The sequence below is a fragment of the Carassius auratus genome, chromosome 14 (assembly GCF_003368295.1).
Source record: "Carassius auratus strain Wakin chromosome 14, ASM336829v1, whole genome shotgun sequence".
Taxonomy (NCBI): Eukaryota; Metazoa; Chordata; class Actinopteri; order Cypriniformes; family Cyprinidae; genus Carassius; species Carassius auratus.
Window position 1 is genome coordinate 24,622,153 of NC_039256.1, and position 23,846 is coordinate 24,645,998.

General features: G+C 37.0%; 1 protein-coding gene across 5 annotated transcripts in view; it reads left to right on the forward strand.

The window, feature by feature from the left end:
- Nucleotides 1-23,846, forward strand: part of LOC113114112 (dystrophin-related protein 2-like) — a 131,961-nt gene that overhangs the window by 49,875 nt on the left and 58,240 nt on the right. For 4 of the 5 annotated variants that reach the window (XM_026280860.1, XM_026280859.1, XM_026280861.1 and 1 more), the window contains one exon: nucleotides 21,483-21,651. In XM_026280860.1, coding sequence (XP_026136645.1) covers nucleotides 21,483-21,651 — 169 coding nt within the window. Of the gene's footprint in view, nucleotides 1-16,177; nucleotides 16,331-21,482; nucleotides 21,652-23,846 lie in introns of those variants that run through there. The other variant, XM_026280863.1, reaches the window with a different exon arrangement.

A 23,846-nucleotide genomic window follows, 5' to 3' on the forward strand; every position in this document is an offset into this window, starting at 1 on the left:
GGTTCAAGATACTTTGCTCAATCTGACACTGATAAGCTTTTATCTTGCATGTGGGAGGAAGATTTGTTTATTTGTATACAGTGTAATGAATAGTAGGTGTTTCTGTTGACACATAAGGGGTTGACATGAGTTGGTTCATTGACATTCTGTTAAGGTATATTTGTACTGCTATCTGTAGATCTCTAAAGTGGGCACCCACTAAGCAATTTGTCAAAGAATACTCTGCAGCAAGTGTGTCTGTGTATGTCAGGGTGAAATCAAGCAAAAGTCAAGCTGGATGCGCTTGTGTGCAATTAAATGCACGTCAGTGGGCAGGCATTCAGATTAGATTAACAGGACATGACATTTTCTTGGTTGAAGACAGATGCTTGCTCTACTTCTTGCCCGACATTTGCCTCCATTTTTTGATGGCAGATTTACCCAAATTCATTTGCATTTTTTCCTCCTGACATCCAAATTGTGCATTCACATAGTAAAATAAGAAAATAAAAAAATGGAGTTAATCTTTACTGGTCAAATATGATTTGATCAGAGTGATGGTATGATTCCTGATCAGTATGCAGCCTAATTATAACGTAATGACAAGGAGACTCGCGTTCATGTCTATCAAGCTTGAGTGTTTGAACATAATTTCATGCATCCATAACTAGGTCTCTTTACTCAATTTTCCACTCTGTCAATCCTGATGATTCTACAGCTGATGCAAACCTAATTTAGTTTTCAAAGAAAGTCTTTGACCCTGTAGCAACAAGTTAGAAAGGTGTTACAGCATGGGAAAACAGGCCTTATGATTATACAAATTGAGCTTCTTTATTGACCCCTACTGTGGTGCTGTGACACATTTAACTTGCAAAAGAAAATGAGTCTTTACTGTGTCACATTAATTAGCTGGCATGTCTCTTTAGATTGTTATAATCCACAGCTAAACCTGCAGAACTGCAGTATAACCAAAGCACTGTGACAGTCATTCAGAGCTGGCCATGGGTCATAGTAATCAAATGGGTTTACAGTTTTAAACAACACTATAATTTCTAGACAATTGCATTTGTATTGCACTTCTATTTGTGAACAGCTGTAACTAGCACTGCCAAAGCACAAACAGGCTGAAAACTAATTTGGTGTAATTGTTACTTTGAAACCGTTTTCAGTAAGAATATTTTATATTGCTATTTTTCACAAGTAATTACAATTATTATTATTATTTTTGGAACATATACACCCATAATATTTTTTTTTTTACAACTTCAAGACATCATTTTTACAATGTAGTATATGAATAAATATTAAATACATATTCTTTATTTATACAGTACTGTGCAAAATTTTAGACTTGGTTGGAAATCTGTTTGAAGAGTTTGGTTCCAAAACGCACAAAATCCATTTTGATTAATTTGAGTAAAAATGTGTTTTCTTTACCATGAAAGTGGCCCACTATTTTCTTTTTCAAACTTTCACATAGCAACTTTAGGTTATAATAACATAAAAAATTTAAATCTAGGTTTTATTATTACATTTTATATTTTTTTTCCCCCAAAATGCAATAAATCCATAATACTTTTTTTTCTCAAAATGCAATAAATCCATTGAATCAATTTGAAAGTTATTTTTCATATTTAAACTGATGAAAATACACAACATAGTAAATTGATCCACATACGACAGGCTATGAACTTGGTCAATACTAATCATATCATAATTAATACTCATATTCAGGCACTGAACTAAAAATACATTCATCAGTCATTGCTTCCGAAATGAATTCAACGGGTTATCTTGTTAATGATATAAATTAATTACAGCAATAAAATAACATTTCATTATGAACAAGAACATGAACAACATCACATTAGACCACAGAAATGCCAAAATTAGATTTGCCTTACATTCAACTTCCAAAAATGCATTAATCTATTAACAAAAACATAAATGGCATTAATAAAAACACTAACACTGACAGGCCACGCAATATGACGTTCATAATCGAATGCGATTCATCTAATGAACACAATATAGCGACGCTTTTCAGTGATTGACGGCTCTGTGTATTAAATGTCGCTCCATCTGAAAGCACATGTAGGAGATTTACCGGTACTATTAATCACAGAATCGGCTTTACTGATGAGATGCGGATAACAATCACATGTGATTTATCATGCAGCCCTTGTATGTAGATCACAAAGTACAAATTAGAGGAGTAAAATTAATATGTGGAGTGTATTCAAAGCGCCGCCATTACTGTCTAGAGTGCGTGGAATGGTGCGCTGTAATTGGTTGAGCGGATATATTGCATTCTGCAAAAAAGGGAGACTGGTGCTTGTCGCGGTTTAGAAAAACAGCAAGAAAACATGACCTAGTAACTTTTTGCATAAGATAAAAAATTGGCATTTCAAAACCGACCAGAAGCAATACTGATTTTGTCGGAAACTCATGTTTTTTTTTTTTTTTTTTTTTTTTTATGCAGTTTATTAGATTCATTTTCACTTCATTTGTTATTTCCTATTGACATTTCTTACTGACATACTAAAGCAAAATGTATCATCTTAATATAATTAAGCATTGCACGTGCACACCTTGCACAATATTATTGTTTATTTACAGAGAACTCTGCAGTTCTTTATGATGATCATTCGTAGCATTCTCATGTCAAAATATTTTTGAATAATGACACATTTTTATCATTTTTATCTGTATTTACTGTATATTTTGCCATTGTCCTTGCTGGTCATTATTTCAAAAGTAATCCTTTCGGGATGATATAAAAATTCCTCCGCAACAGTTTATTTTGCACATATATTTGCGTAAATATAAGTTCTTATTATTATTTTACGAATTAACATATGCCTTATGTTGGGTCATGTCAAAGCTAGATATGCAGATATTTAGAAACTGTTCTTACATATGTATTAAGAGTCTTTTAAAATATACTGTTGCATCACACTGGGCTTTTCAGTGCTAGGTCACAGCCAAGGGTTGTAGAGTGTCATCTGAGCCTCAGGCTAATTCATCCCACTCAGGAAGAGAAAGCGCAGCCACTACTACTTCAAGAGAAGCCACAACCAAACCCTTAATTACGATTGAATTAATCCTCTCCACAAACTGCTGAGGCTGGGTGCAGACCAAGCCTTATTTTGGCTTAGCGCACATCCCCGCCAGGGGTTAGGAGCTATTTAATGTGGCCTTTCCATGTGATGCCATTTTTTTGGCTGAGCACCTTGTCTTTTCATTAACTTGTTCCTAAGCATCCTTGTATTTCTTTCGTGATTCTGAAGTGTCAGTGTGCTCTCATTTGAATCAATCAATGTAATTATTCGCTTGATTGAACCCCTTAATTATTTTTTGCTGATTTGTTTCTGGAACAGCTGAATATTCAGAGGAGACTCTTGAGTGAGGTTGAGTATTTTAAGAGCCGTCACGTATATACGAGTTGCAAAATACAGTCGGGATAGTTGTTGACGTATTAAATGACCCCACAAAACTTAGTCACGTTAATTTATCAAAGAACCAGGATGTTTAATTACTAGTCGCATAGCTGCTAGCTGGAATCTAGGAGTAGCAGTAAATAGACCATGCTAAAGGAGAAATAAATCATTCACGAGTGCTACTCTAGTGGAGAGGGGACTCTCTAATGTCACGTACCTTATACACATTATCAACACAAATACTCGTAAATAGCAGCTCATCCATGGTGTGATGCTTTTCTTGAAATGTTATTTCCACAGGAGAGCCACGAACCGATGAAAAATTGCATCTAAATTGATCAAGCGCTGTAATATTATCTAAATTTCTTCACCATTTCCCACTTCACTCTGTCAGCAGACGGAAGGCTGCAAAATTTAGTTCCCCCCATGAGGGATAATGTCCCACACATGAATGGCGGCATATAAATTACACCGAGCTCTACCCGTTCACGCTGATGGGTGGCTGAAGAACTTATGTGGTTTCTGGAAATTGAACAAACAAGTTAATACAGTCTCATGGTGATTTTTTAACCTAGCGATCTTTTCGCATTGACAGGCTCGACTGAAATGTGGGCCATTGCCTGTTATTTGCGAGGGGTCTACGCGTGGCCTCGGGGGTTTTATCAGGTATACAGCACCCTAATGAATGAATTCATCATGGTATTTTCTCTTGGGGGTGGTAATTCACTCGACTGTGGATGGCGTGGCAGAGTTTCCGAGCTCTGCGGCGCTACGCTAGCGTTAGATGCTGCAGAAGGATGGTGATTTAGCAGCCTGTCACACTGCACCCAGAGGGCAAGCTCCAGTTTTTGCCATCGTCCTCTGGGCCATAAATAATTCCCATCATGCTGCTGTGTGATGGCTTCCCGTAATGGTGCCAGGCAGCATGCCGTGACCGGTCACTGTCAGCTGTGCCCACCCGAGACCTGCAAACACTGGGGAACGGAAGTGTAGCATCCAGCGCTGCTGCTCAAAGCAAGCCCACTTCTGGCTACTTCCATTGAGGACATATCCAAGATAGAGCTGTTTATGTAAACTGTGTTCTTTTAGACAGGTCCGCCTCAGGCCCAATGATAGAGAAAAGAACGTGTTTACCCTTGAGGAACCTTTTTTTTTTTTTAGGGAATTCTGACATAGTGCAATCGGTGTATTGAATCATAAAGCTCTAGGAGGCTCGCTAGGGGATTGGAGCTGGGAGATGTGAATTCTCCTGACAAACATCAATGTATGTAAGCTCTTCTGGCTTTTTATCACATGCAGCTTCTGCAATCAGCTGGGACACTTCCTGTAGTAGCTGTTATACCCATGTGGTTTAATAAAGAGGAAGCAAAGACTAGGCACTTCTTAATTTAAATTATATCCCTTTTTTAAGGAGAAAATATGACCTGGAACTTTAGTTTTTGAATGAATAAAGGTTTAACATGCAGAGAATTTACCACATGCTTATGTTTGCAGACGCTAAGAACATGTGACTACTGTAAGTAGCTATCAAAACTGTTACCAATACAATTTATTTTTCTTTCATATAACCAGCAAACAATACTCGTATTCAATACACAGCACTTTCCGAGCTCAGACATTTTTTATGCATTTAGAATGAATGTTGTGTGGAGCTTTCAAGCTTCAAAAAGGGACCTTAAAGCACCTAAAGGTAGTCTGTATGGCATGTGCTTTATATTTTCTGTCTTTTGAAGTCATGCAATACCTTTATGTGACAAACAGACCAAAGTATAAGTTCTAATCTTGTGAAGTTGTTAACTTTAAAGGAACAGTTCACCCCAAACTTTTTACTCCTATTTACTAATGTTGTTCCAAACTTTTATTTATACTGTGGAATATCTGGGAAATGTGGTTTTGTGAATACAATGGAAGTCAATGGAGTGACAAGAGAGTAAGTAATGACATAATTTTATTTTAGTGTGAAAAAGCCCTTTAGGCGAACAACCAGATCATTCAGTCAGTTCATTACAATCCGATTTGGCTTCTGGTGTTTTTGGGAAATGCAATGAACTGAATTGAACAATTCCTTGAAAAGATTAAACTCAAAACATTGAATTGTGACTCTGGACTACAAAACCAGTCATAAGGTTATTATTTTTTTATTTTTATTTAGATTTATATGTCATTTGAAAGCTAAATAAATAAGCTTAGCAATGATGTATTAGGATAGGACAATATTTGGCAGAGATACAACTATTTGAAAATATGTAATCTGAGGGTGCAAAAAATCCAAATGAATCCAAATGAAGTTCTTAGCAATGCATATTACTAATCAAAATTAAAATTTTGATATATTTAATGTAGGAAATTTACAAAATATATGGAACATGATCTTTATAAAAAAAAAAAAGAAAAAAAAAAAAAATCTATAATTTTGACCCATACAATGTATTGTTGGCTATTATGACTGGTTTTGTGGTCCAGGGTCACAGTTGGTCATGGCTACTTCTCTTCTCTTGTGATCGCTCAAATTAAAGTGGAAGTGGATTTTCATTCAAATTGGGTCTTACAGCTTCAGAAAATGTGGAATACAGTGCAACACAGAGTTGTATCGATCACTTTTATACCTTTATGGTGTATTTTATTTGTAATTGTGGAACTTTTTCATTACATTAAATAAAAAAGTGGTCCGTATACTCTTAAATTCACCTTTTGTGAGAATTCAGAAAATTCAAATGGGTTCAGAACACATTGAGGGTGATTAAATAATGGAAGAATGGACTTTTTCCTGTAAAGCACCAAACTGAACTTCTGAACTGAACTGTCCCAGGGTTTTGCCTTTGTAGAATTAAAGTTATCGGGCAGGCCGTGTGGTAGCCTACTCTGTGTGAGGCAAGAAAAGAAGTTGTGAAGTTATGAAAAGAAGTCGTGCCCTGCCGATGGTGAGGGATGCAGAGAGCGAGCCTGATGGTAGAGGGACAGAATGAAAGGAGGAGACAGAAGGAGAGAGAGAAAGTGCTCTTCTCTTCCATTGTAGCTGGCGAGGCTCATACAGACTGTTCTGGCATCGTTGTGATCTTCAAAGTCACTCACACTAACCCTTGCTCCGGAGGGGCAGCATGCAAGCGGGGAAAGCTTTGCTACTTCAAAGTTTGTTCTGCACTTATATCTCTCGCATTCTCATTCCCCCCTCTCCAAATGCCATACTTAAATTAACTTTGTCTTTTTCATTTACTCTAACAAGAGAATGCAGCTTTGTTCAAGGCTGGATTAGATATATCTTAGTGACACAAAGGTTACAGCGGGTAATTAAAAATTTCCACCAACGCAGTCACGATATATCACACTGACACTTTTTTAGGCTACAGCTGGCAGTTTCTGTCTCTCTCTTTCTTCATGTTTCAACAGAAGAAATGAGGATGAGAATGCAAGAACGGATATCTTTCAGTTCTTTGTTTACCATCCCTCAGTTCCCACCTTGTGTTTCACCTCAGGCAACAAAAGTTTTCCTGCTCGGTTTTATTTTAATTCTGCATCCTGTTTTCATGTCACGAGCATCTCCAACTGCAAAACCTGAGCCTTGAGACCAATTTCCACTGGCTGTTTTTTAATATCTAAATTCAGTTTTTTGTTAAAAGCAGTCCCATATGTAATGTAAACCCAGTGCACATAGCACAGCATACAAATCTGACAATTTGTAATTCAGACAACTAGTGTTAAAAGTGCTGAAGGGAAGATGTCAACTTAAATTTAAAGTATTTTGAAATGCTCCATGACTTTTCTCTTTTTTCATCCAGAAGATGCCTGATTTTGAAATGAGTGTATACTCAGCATTTGATATTCAAAATTGTGTCTATGTCAAAATGTGGTCAGTCTCATTAAATCAGACCGCTGCAGGAGAGAGACACAGATGAATGGAAAACCCAAAGGATAGCGATGAAGTCAGCACAAGCTGCATGCACAGTGCCGCGGAAAATGTGATACAATTCTAATTAGCTCAGATTCCCTCTGAGTCCATGGAATTTCATAAACTGAGCTGAAACAATCTTGAAAAATGACACTCCAACACCCTTGATTAAACATTTCTTTCAGATTTTCATTGCTTTGCAGTAGCAACTTCACTCAGATTATCTGAAACCATTTAGCCAAAAGCAAAAGATTGTTCCCAAAACAGAAGCTCATACTGAATATAGAGATATTTCTGCACTACCGTTTAAAGGTTATGATTTTTTTATGTTTTGAAAGAAATCTCAATACTTTTGTTCAAGATTTTGGATTTGATGAATAGAATCTTTGTATTCAAAACATTTATTTGAAAATAAAAATCTTTAGTAACATTATAAATGTCTTTACTATCACTTTTGATCAATTCAATGCATTCTTGCCGAAAAAGATTAGTAATCATTTCCTTAAAAAAACAGACTACCGATCCCAAATGTATGTGTGTGTATAGGTATTTCACTTTTGAATGATTCGTTTATTTAGTTCCGTACAACCCTGGTTTACATTTAGCTTTGGTGTGTAAATAGATCTGAAAGTAATGGGACTTTTTTTTATTTTATTTTTTTACTTCAGACTTAAACTCATCGTTCAATGTGTTATGTGTTTATTCCTGTGAAGATGTTAACAGAACAATGACAGGCTTCATCTATCCAATCTGAACACGTACCTCGCTAACAGAGTATTTACATATGTTTTATGTTTGTCTATAACAACATTTTCTTGAATCTAGCCTAACATTTCACTTAAGAACATTGTTTGTTCTCATTCTGTTCGCACGGCCCCTCTTGTAGGCAGTCTTCCTCATTTAATTAACTCATGAAACAGCTGTCTTACAATGCCATTTTGCAATGCAAAATATCATTACCTTATCATGAGTCTCCAATATCATTGCAATCCACCATGAAAAATAGCACAGCCTTCAGTCTCTCTGAAATGATGCTATTGTTCATTTTACAGGCATGCAAAGTAATAAAAGTTGTATTTTTTTTTTTTATTAGATCCTCACAGTAAGGGATGTGACTCGCTGCGGTAAAATGTCATGCGAGCTGCACTCTCTCATTTGTTTCTGCCCACGCTGTGTATCCAAAAGGCCACCATTCCTTAGAATAAGTTTACACGGCCCACATCAGCACCCACCTTCTCTGGACTCATAACTGTTGCCAGAAACAGTATATGGACACTTTGTTCTATTTAAGCTAGTGTATAATCAAGTATTTTTTTATGTTGTGGAATGTGTTCATATATTTCCACCTTATTCAACAGGTGCCCACACACCTCATTTGACCTACTGTATTAGGCTTTATGACCCCAACATGCCTATTTATGAATACAGACTACTGTTAAAAAGATTTATATTTTTATTTAGTAGGGATACATTAAATGTGGCATTAAAGACTTTCATATTGTTAGGGAGAGACAGACAGACATACAGTATTCAATGATACATTGATAATAACAAGAAATGTTTCTTTAACACCAAATCAGCATATTACAATGATTTATGAAGGATAATGTGACATTGTAGACTAGAGTAATGGCTGCTGAAAATACAGATTTGCCATCACAATAAATTACATTTTAGATTATAAAAATAGAAAACAGTAAAAAAAAAAAAAAAAAAAAAAAAAGTGATCTTTCACAATATTATAAAATTATTTGATAAAAACAAAAATAAAGCCTTGGTAAGCACAAGATCATTTTCATTTTTCATTTTCATTAAAAATGATTAATAACCCACGACTTTTAAAAGCATGAAAGCATGAAATTTATTCAGCACCATTTATTTTATTTTTTTCCCAATGTAATATCATTTTGAATGACAATGTTAATTATTTTTCACAAGCGCTAATCTCTCAAACCAGTTACAGAAAATTCATAGACTTATGGAACCACTTCCTGGTTATTTAACGCAAGCATTCATGTACATGTACATATTTTTTGATGTAACACATATGATACTGAATGCATGAATAAGGAAACTGACCTTTTTTGAAACAATGTGGGCGTTCGCTGAGAACATATACATATGCTACATAGAATCAAAGCAACAGATGCAGAAGGCTGAAACGCAGTTTATGTGGCCTCCGTTGACCTCTGAAGCTGAGTACTTAATCTTTCATTTCCTTGGGCCCAGAATTCATAGCTCATTTAAAAAGCAAAGAAAACATTTTCATGGGGGTGGGAAAAATCTCTTGCTCATTAGTGATATCTTCCTTATGCTTGAGAAATAGACACAGAGTTAGAATAGACCTGCTTCTACAGAGACATTTGCTCAAATATATACATGTGTTGAAGCATTTACTTCTTTGTGTTTTATTTCTCTTCTGCTCTCACTTTAAAAAGCCAGCAAAAAATTCAGAAATGAGTTGTACTTTCAGAGCAGACAGTGAGACCAGACCCCCTCCTGTGCGAGTGCTCCGTGTTCTTGGCACAGGCCAATTTCGCCTGTGAAATACAAGCTTCAGACCTGCTTTATTCAGTGCTCTCTTAAGCAAAATGAGGCTGAGGACCTGAACCCGGCTGCTGTTAAGTGATTGTTCAGTTTTGAGAATGGCAACGGAAACTGGTTTGATACATCAACCCCCTACTGAGTCCAGGCAAGGCCTCGTCCGCTCCGTGGCTCTCTATTTCTCTCTATTTCCATGCTTTGTGACTCAAGTGATTGGCACTTTCCAATGCTTTCATGGCAGAGGTGAGAAAGATGCTGCTGGCTCTCTCTGTCCCGCTTTTTATTGCAGTCTCTCTCTCATTCACAAACACACACAGTTCTGCCTGCTGCTCTGTTTGTCTCATTTATGTAAATATCTTAATCAGATTTTTGGTTGATTTGGCTTTGCTTGCAAATTAAATGAGGATGGAAAACGGCTCATATGATAATATCGATGTTAAACAAAGTAAGATGATGCTTTTTATTGATCTTCATTATGTTTCTGAATCTAAAACCCTTTATTTTTAGTCTTTGTAATGCTGTTTGGGTCTACAAAGACCTTGAAAACAAGGTAATGTCTGCGCTCGTGAATGGATCTTGTCATATATGATCACCAATGATTTTCCTCTTACTTCTCCAACTGAGTCAAAATTATTTAGGAAGCATTTCAGCTCGGCTAGAACCTCCATTACGACTGAAGTTTGGGTGGGTGGACTATACAAAAAAAAAAAAAATCTGGGGGGTTTAAAAATTTATGGCTGGCTTTTTATTTAACAACAAGCTGTCAACCTGACTCCTGTCTCATAGAATTTCAGTGACTAATTCTGCAAACAGGAAGTGACACGGATGGCAGGGCAGCCCACATGGACAAGCAGGAGAGGGTGAGATGTCACAGAGAAGGCTGTCAAAATCCTTTTCTCTCACTTTTAATGAGATTCCCAGATTTCAAATGAGCCGTATTCCGATCTGCCTCAGCTCTCCTTATTATTCGCGGCGGCAGCCGTGACTTTGGAGTGTGTGTGTTTAGGTGCTGGACACCCGTATGTGTGAATATGTATATCCAACAACAATCTGGATCTATGGATGTAGGCTGCTTAATCACAACATTCATTGTTGCTGTGTCACATTCACTCATCACTGAGACAAATAATTTAGCATCAATTGTAATGCTCATCAATAAAGCCTTGATGAGTTTTTGCTTTACAGATCAGTGGTCCTTAAGAATATCATTGAAGTGGTGTATTAATCAGATTTTTCCATGCATAGAGGCTGAGGAGGAGTACATTTAGTGTCAATGTATGAATCTTTGTTAATTAGGTTTAAACAGCACACGCATATTTGCTTAGATGAAATTAGACGAGAGAGAAACGTGGGCTGATATGAGAGGATGTTCATACAAACACAATCTGTGTGAAGCCGCTTCGTTGTCGCCTAGAAACAAGACAATTCAGTCAGATGTGCTCTCTTAAGCTCAGAGTTTAAAGGTAACTTTCCATCCAAAGAGCATGCAGTGTTTCTGTGGAACTTGATGTAAAAGTGAAATAGAAGAATTGAAATGGAGTGTGACTTTCCGGATCTTAATGTGGTTTTTAAATATTTTTTCTTAAATCCAAATGAATTCTAAGAAATTCAAAGAGAATACTACATCTAATAGGAAAATTATGTAATTTATCATTATCAACTCTTGTTGTTCTAAAACCACATGATGACTTTCCTCCACAAAGGTTTTTTTTTTTTTTTTTTTTTTTTTTTTTTTTGTGAAGAATATCAATTTTGAAAGCTTGCCAGCCCCAGTGGCCAGGAATATTTTAATATTCAAAAATTCACCTTTTGTGTTACGCAGAACAGAGAAAATCATATGTGTTTTCCAAAGATGAGGATAAATGAAAGAATTTTCACTTTTTGTTTAATTATTGCTGCTAGTTATTATTCACAAAACTCTTCCCATCTGCAGCTGCTGTCAGTCAAATCTCATTGGGTCATTCTCCTGAAACCAAAACTCCATGGCAGTAATGATTAAAAATATGAAACATTTAAATTTAGTGCTAAAAGAAAATACCATCATAAAAATATTATTTTATATTTTTATTGCATATTCTGCTAAAATGATAATTTCTTCAATGCTTTCAGCAATGTCTGCATGTGTGTTATGTTGTAATTTAAACATATTAAAAACTAAATATTCTGAATTAAATAAACGGCTGTTCTTCTAGTGGTTTTCAAAAGACAGATTTTATTTTTATTTTTTTATTGAATATTCATGTGTAACAATAATAATTTAAAAAAAGTGGTAGAGTTAGGTCTATGGCTCTCATTGCCATGGTGGGACCCAAGTCATTGTTCTTCAAGCGTCTTTTCTCAATATGTGCAAATGCAAAGATACATGAGAGCTGCTGTGAAGGGAAACATTTCCAGAGACTGAGTGATTGTATATGTAAATAAATTTAAATATAAACTGAATTTTCCTATTCTAAGGTTTTATTCCCTGAATTTAGCTGGAAGTCTGAGCCAGCCCCCATATAACCTTTTACGAATTCATTAAACCCATGACAGAAGATGTTAGAGTGTCACAGGGGAACCAATCTGCCAATTCTTGTATCAGTGTATGTGTAATTCAGCAGATTAATCACACTTACCTCCACTCGCACTCAATATCTTTACCGCTCAGTAAACCGTTCTCAATTTCCCAATGTGAGTTTACAGCCGGAGTGGACAAAGAGCTACATGAACTGTCTTGATTGAAGTCTTAAATGAGTTCCCTCTAATTGCCCCTTAGTTTTGCTCTTAGGCGGTCGTACATGAAGCAGAGACCTAGTTCTTTTGATATGAGCTGCAATGTTTGCGTTGTCATCTGTTTTACACAGCACAGACTAATCTCATCAGAATCCTACATATGTTACCACCCCTCCTTAACCTTATTAAAGGCCTCTAGAGCTCAGCTCTCTGCAGGGTGACAGACAGCCACTGTTCATTAGGCAGATGTGGAACTGATCTGAAGACAGTTTGAGAATTAGAGAACTTTGCATTCATGGGAGTTGTATTCAGGGAATCCACTGTCAAATAACTCAAATGTAGTACTGAATGTCAATTCATTTTGAGCCTGTGCTCTCAATATCATAGAAGCAGTTTCCGTGTGAACATCATAATAATGGGCTTCAACATATTCAAGAAAAATGTCTCATGGTCAGTGTTGACAACAGTTAAACATCCAGTTTAGCAGTTGAAAACTTTGTTCAAAAGAAAAGCATTTATTTGAAAAAAAAATCTTTAACATTATAAATGCCTTTACTGTCACTTTAGATCAGTTTATTGCGCCTTCACTTACTAAAAGTATTATTATATATATATATATATATAAAAAAATTGGTATTGTAATAGTATTTCTGACAGATGATTTGAAACTGATGATTGTTAGTTTCATTTTATATTCTAATATATCACTGTTTTATTGCTGTTGTGCTGTACTATTGATCAAATAAATACATGCAGCCTTTGTGAGTACACACACACACACACACACACTCACATATGGAATGGAAAGGCCATCAAACAGTCAAAGCGAGCAATATCTGTCAGGTAAACAGATATGTTTACATGCTCAGATTTAATGCAGAAATGCCAGAATAAATTCAGTCTGACTGCAATGCTTATGTGTACCATATACCGTGCAATATTATATGTGCTAATGTCTTCCAAACAAAAGTTCTGTGCATGCAAAGAACATTAGCATAGCAACAAGAAGCTGTCAGCACTCCTGTCAGAGACATGACTCTATGGTCTGTAATTGGCTTGTTTTCTTTAAGACACATGTAAAAATATGTCAAAACAGCATTTTTTTCTTATTTTTCCATCCATCCAGTTTCTCAACAGTCTTTTTATTTTATAAATGTTAAGACATAATCTCCTCCACTCATTATTTCCGCACAACCTCCATCATCTTTATAATTGTGATGCAAATATCATCAAAAGACACTGCACTGAGACTGCCAGACTATAAAAATGGCCAGTTATTCTATTTTTAATGCATTATTCTGATCCAATGTGCACTCCGAGTCAGATTACGCATACAGTTTCAGTGACGTGATCACTGACCGGATTGTGTCGATTTCTTTATAGTCAGTCACAAATTTTACGCCTTCATAACACATTAGCTTCAGTCTGTTGGCTATGTTGTGTTTCTTTAATATGCTTGTCAAATGCCTGCCCATGTTATTCACCCTTCCCTTTTTGTTTGGTATATTACAAAGTGCAAAGTTGGATTGTTTCAATACATCGCAATGATAACTGTCTGTCTGCCGTCAAGTGTGTTTTGTCACTCCACTAAACTGCCAGAGCTCTACAACAAACTAGCCTTATATCTCTGTATTCAAATTTATTCTCAGTGCACTCACACAAGCAAATAAGCCTAACCTTCCAAACACATTGAAGCACAGCTCAAATTGAGAAAACATGCTTGAAACATAATAACGATGTCGACATTACATTAGGTTCCTACTTTGGTTTTCTGAGCATTTCCCCGAAGGCTTCTCAGAGAGTGTCAGGGTTATGAAATGTGGTTTAATGGAGAGGCTATCCAGCTTGGAGAATTTAAGTTTTGACTCGAAGATTGTGTTTGCTGTAAAGTCCTCCTGACCAAAGCCTTCACCTTCTTTCCCAATCCAACTAACCGTCTCCTGCATGGGGCACAGCTACAGGTTCCATTCAGTCTGTGGCATGGATAAGTAGTCTGCTGGGGTTTGACTGCCAGACCTTTAGCACTTAAGTCTGCTCGTACACACGTATGAATAAAACATTTGCTTATCAATTGTTCATCTGATGCACAGGGACGAGAGTGGCACTACTAAAGTGCCGGAATAATGGCCTGTCATCTCGGTGAGCCAACCATAGCCAGGGATAATGACTGCTAATGTTAATGGAGGTCTAATTTCCAACACTGCTCTTCGAGGTGGAAAACAAGGGCACTGCCTCCATAAATAAGTGTGCATGTGGCATGTTTTTGTATGGAAAATTACTGTTTGTCATTGAGGGGATAATAGCTTGTCTGGGGCAGGGCAAACTGATTTTGTGCCTCGTTAAATGTAACCAAAGTTGCACCGCAACCTAAGATTCTGCCTTCGTTGGCTGATTTTGGCTACTAGGCTTTGTGTCACAAAAAGGTCAAGTTTAGCTGTCAGTGTGTCACCATTCACAGTTCTCATTCATTACAAATTAGCTGTGTATGTACACTACTGTCCTACACTGTGTATGTACACTACTTAATGCTAAAGAAAGCTGAATTTTTATTTGATCAAAACTACAGTAAAAACAACGATAATGTGAAACAATTTAAAACAGCTATTTTTATAACAGTTGTGATGCTTAATATTTTGTGGTAACAGAGACATATTTATTTATTCTTTGTTCTTATTCATTTGAAATATTAAAGCCATTTGTAATGCTGCAAAAAATATTTTCAAAGAATGCAAGTGATCTCTGAAGTAACAATAATAATAATAATAATAAAAACGTGTATATTGCTATTCTTTCAATTTGTTATAGTAAGGCTGTGAATCAATAAAAATGTCATTAATGTCACAATGTTTTCCATGGCTAATCATGAACCATGAATATAAAATATAAGATCATAAATGTATTTAAACACTACATCACCAAATGAATGTAGATTCAACATAAAATAAGTAGATTTGAAATTAAATTTGATGGCATGTTTCACCAGATAAGGTCAGTGACACCAATATAAACACCAATATTTGTATAAATAAATGCATTTTCTTAAATTAGTAAGGTTTGAACGCCATCATTTTTAACATTACTGAGAGCATACAATGCTAGTCAGTGCTAGGAAAACAAATGCTGCATTTCTTGCATGAGCAATTTCTTTCAAAGTTAAACTGTCCAAATGAATCATAGAAACTGTCAGTGGGATGGATGGGATTGTTAACAGATATCATTCTCTAGGTATTTTAGATCCCTGTGGCATTTGGGGGATTGGAGTTAGGCTTCAACAACTAAACCTATTCACATCTAGCCTTTGGTCCTTCCAGGTACTTACCCTAATTAAAAACCAGGCACTGGAAATAATGAATACACAGAGGTTAGTTGGAGTTTGTTTGAGATGTAGGGAATACCCAGCACAACAGGAGGACTCTGGCTAGGCCAGAGAGGCGGACAGTGGCCAGCTGCCATGTGTTGAGTGTCACTTAGACAGGCGGGCAGCCAGTTGCAGCCTGCTGGACTGTGTACATGGCATTTTCCTGGCCCTGTGGGTGGACAAGCCAGGTTGGTGTGATGTGGAATGTGAGGGACAATAGTGCTTTTGTTTGCAGGACTTCTGCAGTATTTGAGCACTCCTTCCATAAGATAAACAGCAGACCATCGCTGTAAGCCCAACTCACCCACTGGGGATGACAAAGGAGAGAATCCATATGTGTATATAACGAGAGACAGGCTCTTGCATGCACAGTCTGTTGTCAGAGGAAGAGCTTTTGGTCTCCACTCTGAGGTAAGAACTAGCGCTGTCTTGTCGATGTAGAGTTCAAAGAGCAGACGTTTTTCACAGTGATCTGAGGCCTGAATCAGATTATCAAGGTCGGCTTTTTTAAATGTTACATGACTTGTCTGTCTTCTTTACAGACTTTGATCACCTGACATTCATGCTTCTAAGGTATTTGAGAGAGCTTTGTGCTACAAACTGGGTGTTTTATTTTAGTGACATGAAAATTGTCGGTTTTTGAAGGCAAAGCTAGGTGCTTAAATTTCTGTGGCTCAGTAGTGGTCAGTATAAAACGTTCTTCACATCGTTTGTCAGTAGACTTGCTTGCCGTTGACTGTGCCTTTGAATACTGTATATTGTGTGCCTCTAAGTCAACTGGAGATACAATGTACAAGTGTATCTGTATTATGTCTCTCTTTCTTCTTGGTTCAAACCAATGCTTGCAATACAAGAGAAAGTTACACAAGAACTTACATCATGAGCCTTTATTTGTTCTAACAAAGATCCAGTGTAATAGACTTTTAACTTTAGTGAATGTACATCTACATTTACATTTATTCATTTAGCAGACGCTTTTATCCAAAGTGACTTACAATTGTGGAATACATTAAGTGATTCATCAAACAAATGTCTATAGACACAGCTTTGTTTTGAATAGAAATATACAATGTAACATCATAAATGTATTTACTGTTACTTTTGATCAATTTAATATGCATTTCCTTAATTAATGTATTAATTTCTTTAAAAAAATAATTATTGCCTCCAATCTTTTCAATGGTAGAGTACATGTTGTATGGGTTTCCTATCTATGTTTTGCTGATTTCTCTCTAGGCATATTTTTTCCTACAAAAAGCTTGAACATTTCTCCTTTTGTTTCCCAAGGGAAAATATACAGTTCTTCATTGTGCCAGCTTTATTTTAGGTTGTAATATTCAGGTAATAAGCATTAGTTTTCATATTAAGAACCTGTAATTAAATCAGTTATTATAGGCAATTTAATGCCTTTTCCACAAAATAATAATAATTAAAAAAACAGTAAACCAATTATGATGCGCAAAACAATTATCTGAAAAAGCACACATGTAAAAGGCAACATATAAAACATCAAACCATGGTTTTGGCCAACAGATTTTATAATTAAAACTACAGTTAAAAATCTACTTTCACTCAGACTCTTGTCTGATGATGACAAAAGTTTTTTTTTTACCCAACAGCAAAAATATATTCAGATTTTAGTTTGCACCATTGAATTCACTATAATTATTCTTATGTCAATACGTTTTTGAACTAACTGTTGGAAAACAACAAACAAAACCACTGCAAGAGAAAACATATTTATGTAAGTGGATAATTGACTCAAAACATTATACTTGCTGAGATAAAGCCCTTGTGACAACTCACCCGTGTGACAACTAGCCCCAGGCTCCCTTTTATAGATTTTATGCTGTGCATTTGAAATCCACAGAACCGTATCTGCAGAGAGTGGGTGTGCGGTATTCGTGCATGTTTGTGTATGAGTGGGAGGTGTAGGATTTCTGTAGGCATGCCAGTCCCTGTGCTGCCTGGGCCAGAAGAAGTGGTGCAGGGTCCTGGCAGTGGACAGCGGATCGCGTTCCATCCAATCGTCTCTGATTGGTGGAAAGCCTCTCTGTAAGTCCTCGCCAGAGGCTCATTTCCGCAACTGTTTTTGTTTTGAGCCGATTCAGCACAATTTTTGTCAAACACACAAATCACCAAGCGGCGAGGGTGTGAGAAGGGACTATTAATGGCACATAAACACAAAACAGAAACGGATCCTGCATTGAATCAACTGTTCGCCGCTCCACCAAAGATCCTACCTCACCATCTCCTAATCATTTTGAATTTGAACAGTATCTGATACCCGCATCTAGATATCTGATGATCCATAAACAACCAGAATTAATCACAGACAGTGGATTAAATACACACAGAGAGAGAGAGATAGATTCAAGAAAGACTGAAAAAAGAGAGTGAATTAAGAGGAACCGCCTGAGGAGGGGACGTGTTAGAGCCGTGCGGAGGCATTAATTCACTTCCTGCTCTGGGGAACGTAGCATACAGAATTTCTCATTGAGATACATCTCAGGTTCTGTTTGTTTTGGCTATGTGTCACGGCCACATGAGCCCGGACAGCCGGATATGTTTATTTCTGCACAGATGTCTGTTGAGATTATGCAGCACTGACTAGGTGACAGTATGTCGTCATGGTCAGTTAGCAAGGGGTCCCAGAAGAGGCCTTGAGTACTGTAGATGATGTGTGGGATGATGGGGCTAATCAAGGTTGGGATGGGACTGAACAACAACTCAGGGATATATGTCATCATAACTCACATTATATAATCACTCACGGTACTGCATGTGCATACAATACAAATTATTGCCATCTTTATTATATATTCGATCATTATTATTGCTAACTTGATTTTGATACTTACTATCATTAGTACGTTTTTTAAAATGCTTTTAAAAGAAGTCTGTCACCTAGACTACATTTATTTGCTCAAATAGACGGTAAAAACAGCAGGATCATTCCACTAAATCAGTGCCTTTTCCACTTGGAAAATGTTATAAATAAAGTTGAAATCAATATTTTTTTAATATCCAGGAAATTAACCAGCACATTTAGATACAATACAAAACAAAATCAGCCAAAATATATTGAATATTGGCTGGTAATCAGTAATATTGATCAGTAAATGAAATTGTTATATATAGCTTATTTTATATCTTGCTCAAATATAGCTGATGTATCATGAATCCCTAAAATTTGACATTGACATTGCCAGACCTCTGGAAAGTCCCAGTGCTCCCTATGGCTAGTCCCTCCCTGGGACTAATGAAAGGCACAGAGAGGAACATATAGGCAGTTTGACAGCTGCACTGAACGAGACACAAGGGGTTTGATGACTGAAGGAAAGCTCCTTAATCATGAGACTTTTGCTGAAAAGATTGTGCCTCCATACCTTTGCCTTGGCTCTGGCTCTGGCTGAGAGAAACCGAGCTTACGTGACCCTCAGGCATTACTTATATTCTGTTTATCTGCTGAGTGCTTCAGGGATCAGCTGAGGTGCTTCCTATGGGAATTTGTTTGTTCCTGTGCTTGTTCATTTTTTGATTGTTGTTGTAATTGAAGGATCATTACAGTTGAGGGATCATTGCTGATTATAATAATGTGTGTGTTGTAGATGTGGCCTAATGGGTGAGTCAAATGTGGTTCAGGTCACTTTCAAAAACACACCTCTTATTCTCCCTGTAATTGTGTGTCACCTCTAACAAAGTCTCTTAACACAAGGTTGGTCACTCAGCGACCATCTTGGCATCACTCCCAGCAGATCATTTCTAGGCAGCAGGCATTTCGAGTACTGTACAGCTCCTATCTACTTCAATTGGGCAAGAAAAAAGGCAATCAGCTTGTTTAACAGATAAGTGGGACTTCTTGCTGCTGATGTTTACATTTTTTTCCATTATTTTTTTCCCTCTTCTCTTCTTTATATTGTTCCTGTACAGTACTTATAATCTCTCTATATGTAAAAAGGTAATTGATAATGAAGTATGATGAAAAAGCAGGCCATAATTAAGCAGCAACATAAAAATATAGAGTGGTATTATAATATTAACAGAGCTGTGATTCAGATGTGAAAACCATTGTGACTGTGATATTACTTTTATAAGCCTACAGCAATTCCATAAACAAGCAGTTAATATAAATTAACTTACATTTTACACGCAGTTACTTTATCTAATTTGCTCCACTAATGAAAACAGCTCTACCACAGCAGAATTAAAGAACAGCACCAAGCAAACACACACCAGTGGGGTTCATTCTTGAATAAATCAGTGTTCTTGAATTAATCATTTCAATGACTTGCTTATTACTTGTTTTCGTTCCTGAGTGAATCATTGTTTTGGAATGAATCAGTTGGATAAATGATTCAGGCGTTTACTCATAATAAGAACTCGTCACGACCTACTGGCGCGTCAATGTAACTTGCAGGAATAGTCAGTAAATATCTCCCACCAAACAGAGTGGCAGCCTAACTGTGGAGCTATACATACAAAGAAAAGCGTCACCGCTCAGCAAATCAAATTTGAGAAATGAAACTAAAGGCCTAGGTCGTCAGGAACTCTGTAGTTTCTGTTTTAACATTCCTCTGCATTGAATCTTGTGATTTGAAATGCATTGCTGTTAACACAGAGCATGTTTTTGTATTCCATTGCACTGTTTTTCTATTTAAAAATGATCTAGAATGGATCAGTTCACTTCCAGAATGAACAATTCCTGATAATTTACTCACCAACATGTCATCCAAATGTTCATGTCTTTCATTCTTTAGTCAAAAAAAGATTTTGGATTTTGATGAAAAAATTCCAGTATTTTTCTCCATATAGTGGACTTCAATGGGTGCCAAGGGGTTGAAGATCCAAATTTCAGTTTCAGTGCAGCTCCAAAGGCCTCCCAGCCGAGGACTAAGTGTCTTATCTAGCGAAACGAGCTGTTGTTTAAAAAAAAAAAAAAAAAAAAAAAAAACGTATATATATATGCTTTATAAATAATAATGAACTAACTCTGCTATGCGTGTCCATGACGTCACGCATTACGTAATCACATTTGGAAAGTTCACGTGTGGGTAGTTCTTCACCTGTGTACTTCAGTTAAAAAGGTAGGACAGGGCGAAAAACTTTGTCATTTTCTCCTCCAACTTCAAAATCGTCCAACATTGTTGTTTTACCCATTTTTTCTAAAGGGCGTCTGACTTTGTTTCACGTGTGACCATTGACTATTTAATGCATGAATTCGAGCTAATGCAAGATGAGCATTTGCAGTTAAATAGTATAGAAATATACATAAAAAAAAAGACATATCGTTTCACTAGATGAAACTCTTTATTTCTCAGCTGGGATTGTGTAGAGCCATTTGAAGCTGCACTGAAACTGAAATTTAGACCTTCAACCTACTGGCTCCCAGTGAAGTCCCCTATGCAAAGACAAATCCTGGAATGTTTTCCTTAAAATTATTAAAAATTAAAATTCCTTAATTTCACAAGTTCTCAAGACAAGTTATTAAAACATTATTTTAACTTAAGCACTGCCATATGATTATGTCAGTGCTCTAACTTTTGAACTGTGTGTGTTTCAGCTGCAGGGCGGCCCTCGTGGCCGGGATGCCACTGTGTACCCTGCCAGTCGGCGGTGGATCCTGAGGGGCAGGAGCTGCCCACCCAGTGCAGGGGGCAGAGGAGCAAGCACCCTGACCTCGACATGAATCTCTGCTGGAACGAGATCAAACGCAAATCCCACAACATAAGGTATATCACAACTTTTGTTCATCCTTCTATTATATCAGCCTTCTATTATGTTCAATGTCTTCTGGGGATTATTAACCTTGTCTCAGTAGTGCCAGTTAGAGATCCACATGTTGCAATTCACCCAGTCTCAGAGGCGCTAATGAAACCGTTGATTGAGTTTGGGCTGTTTTGCATGCCATTTGTATGTATGTCCATATGTAATGCAGTGTGCTGTGTTTACATACTTAGCCTCTTAATTACAGCCTCGACCCCAAGTTTTCTCTGGGGACAAATTTACCAGGTTGTGATTGGTTTAGACATCTTCCCTGCAGCGCAGTGTAATAAGATCATCCCTGGATGGACAGCAGTAGCAGTACTCGTCAGTATTCTGACATCATCCAGCCCTGAAGGAAGACCACAGCCATACAACATCACACGTAATGGAAATGGATTGAATACTAAGTGGCTTCTACAAAAGACCCTCTGGGATTATATTGCACCAGCATAGTGGTGGCTGACTTTTTCAGCTGGCCGTGTTTTGAAAGACAGATGTCCCTTCAATTTAAGCTTTGGCATCTGTAAAAATGCAATGGCAGGCATTTTAGTAGAATTAAATGATGTTTGATTTTAGTTTGGAAGCAAATAATATATTTCCTTGGGTAAATTTATTGGATTATGGTAAAGGTTTTCACTCGTCTCTGTGCTGTTTTGTTAACTGTAGAGCTGACATTATTTGTTTTATGCCTAATGTTGAATCACTGCTTGATTTTTGTAGATTGCGTTTCAGAGCAACACAACATGAATAATTTACTTGAAATTTTAGCTGTTTTTTTCTTTCTCAGGCACTGTGACAGGAAGAAATCAAACTGACTTGCTAGCGGGGCAGAACAGAGCTTGTCTTTGTCATTCTCATCAGAATGTTTGGCTTCATTGGGGTCCACTCACACGGCAGTGAATGTGCTGTGACCGGGGGGCTATGTGGCTGAGGGGGTATATGGGTGGACAGAGGCATGCTGGGAATGTTTGACTGCAGACGTGCCTGGATGTTTCTCACCTCTCTGATGGCGCAGCTGTGAGTGGGTTAAGATGGTGTGACTCAAAACCCACATCCCTAAATCTGCTCAAAGCATCTCTTTGTCTGTGTAGACTGTAAATAATTAAGACATCTGAACGGCTGCGACTAACTGTGTCATGCTGTATTTTGAAGTTAAAGCTAGTACTATTTGGTGATATCATTGCACTCACTGTACAGTCATAATTGGGGTGTTTTGTGAAGTTTATGTGCAGAACTTGAAAGTAACAAAAAAGAAGGCCATTCCAGTTCAGTTCTTCTCTCTTCCACGCTCAGTGCTAAACGGCAGGGGCGAGCATGGTGACCTTTCAGTCATCCTCAAAGCCGCATCCAGTCTTCTCAACAGCAGGCAGAAAAAGGCTTGATTGAGCACTAACAGCATGCTAATTGCTGTCCTTTCTCAGAGTTTTAGGCTCGGAGATTAGAATGTTAAAAACCCTTTTGCTAATGGGTCTACTGTCATGTCAAACTTGACATTGTACTAAATGTACTTTGTGCGTCAGAGTGGAGTCTATGAAAGGGAGAGGAAATGGAATATTCCGTCAAGGATATTTTTGCTTGTTTTGGAAGTAAAATGTCCTTACGTTTTCTTAAATTATTAAAGTTAGATGTTTAAATGTGTGGGCAGCAGGAATCTTTTGTCATCTGTTGACATTTAAAGGGATAATTCTGCAAAAAACCTGTGCTCACCCTGATGTTGTTCCAGGTCTGTATGACTTTTTTTCTTCTGTGGAACATAAAAGATGATATTTAGAAAATGTTGGCAGTCAAGTTTTGGATAATCCTTGACTTTCTTCATATGAGACAATTGTCAAATGTTGTTTGTTTTCCACAAAAGAAAAGAACATTTTTTCATTAAATGTGTTGGAAATGATTACAGTACCTTGTGGTTGTTTAGGATAAAAAGGGAGATACGTATTATTTTTGCCTAGCTTCCTAGTGTTGCTTGTTATTACAATTTGTTTTGTTTTGGATGCTGATGTGCTGGTGACCTGAATATGCTTACCAGCAAGATTTTGTTTGGTCAGCAAGCTTCACCAGAATAATCCTGCTGATTCACCAGCCAGAAGGGATGTAAATTGGTTTTATTGTTTTCTATTTATTTTATGCTTCCAAACTTCCATAAAGATTTTATTATTAATCC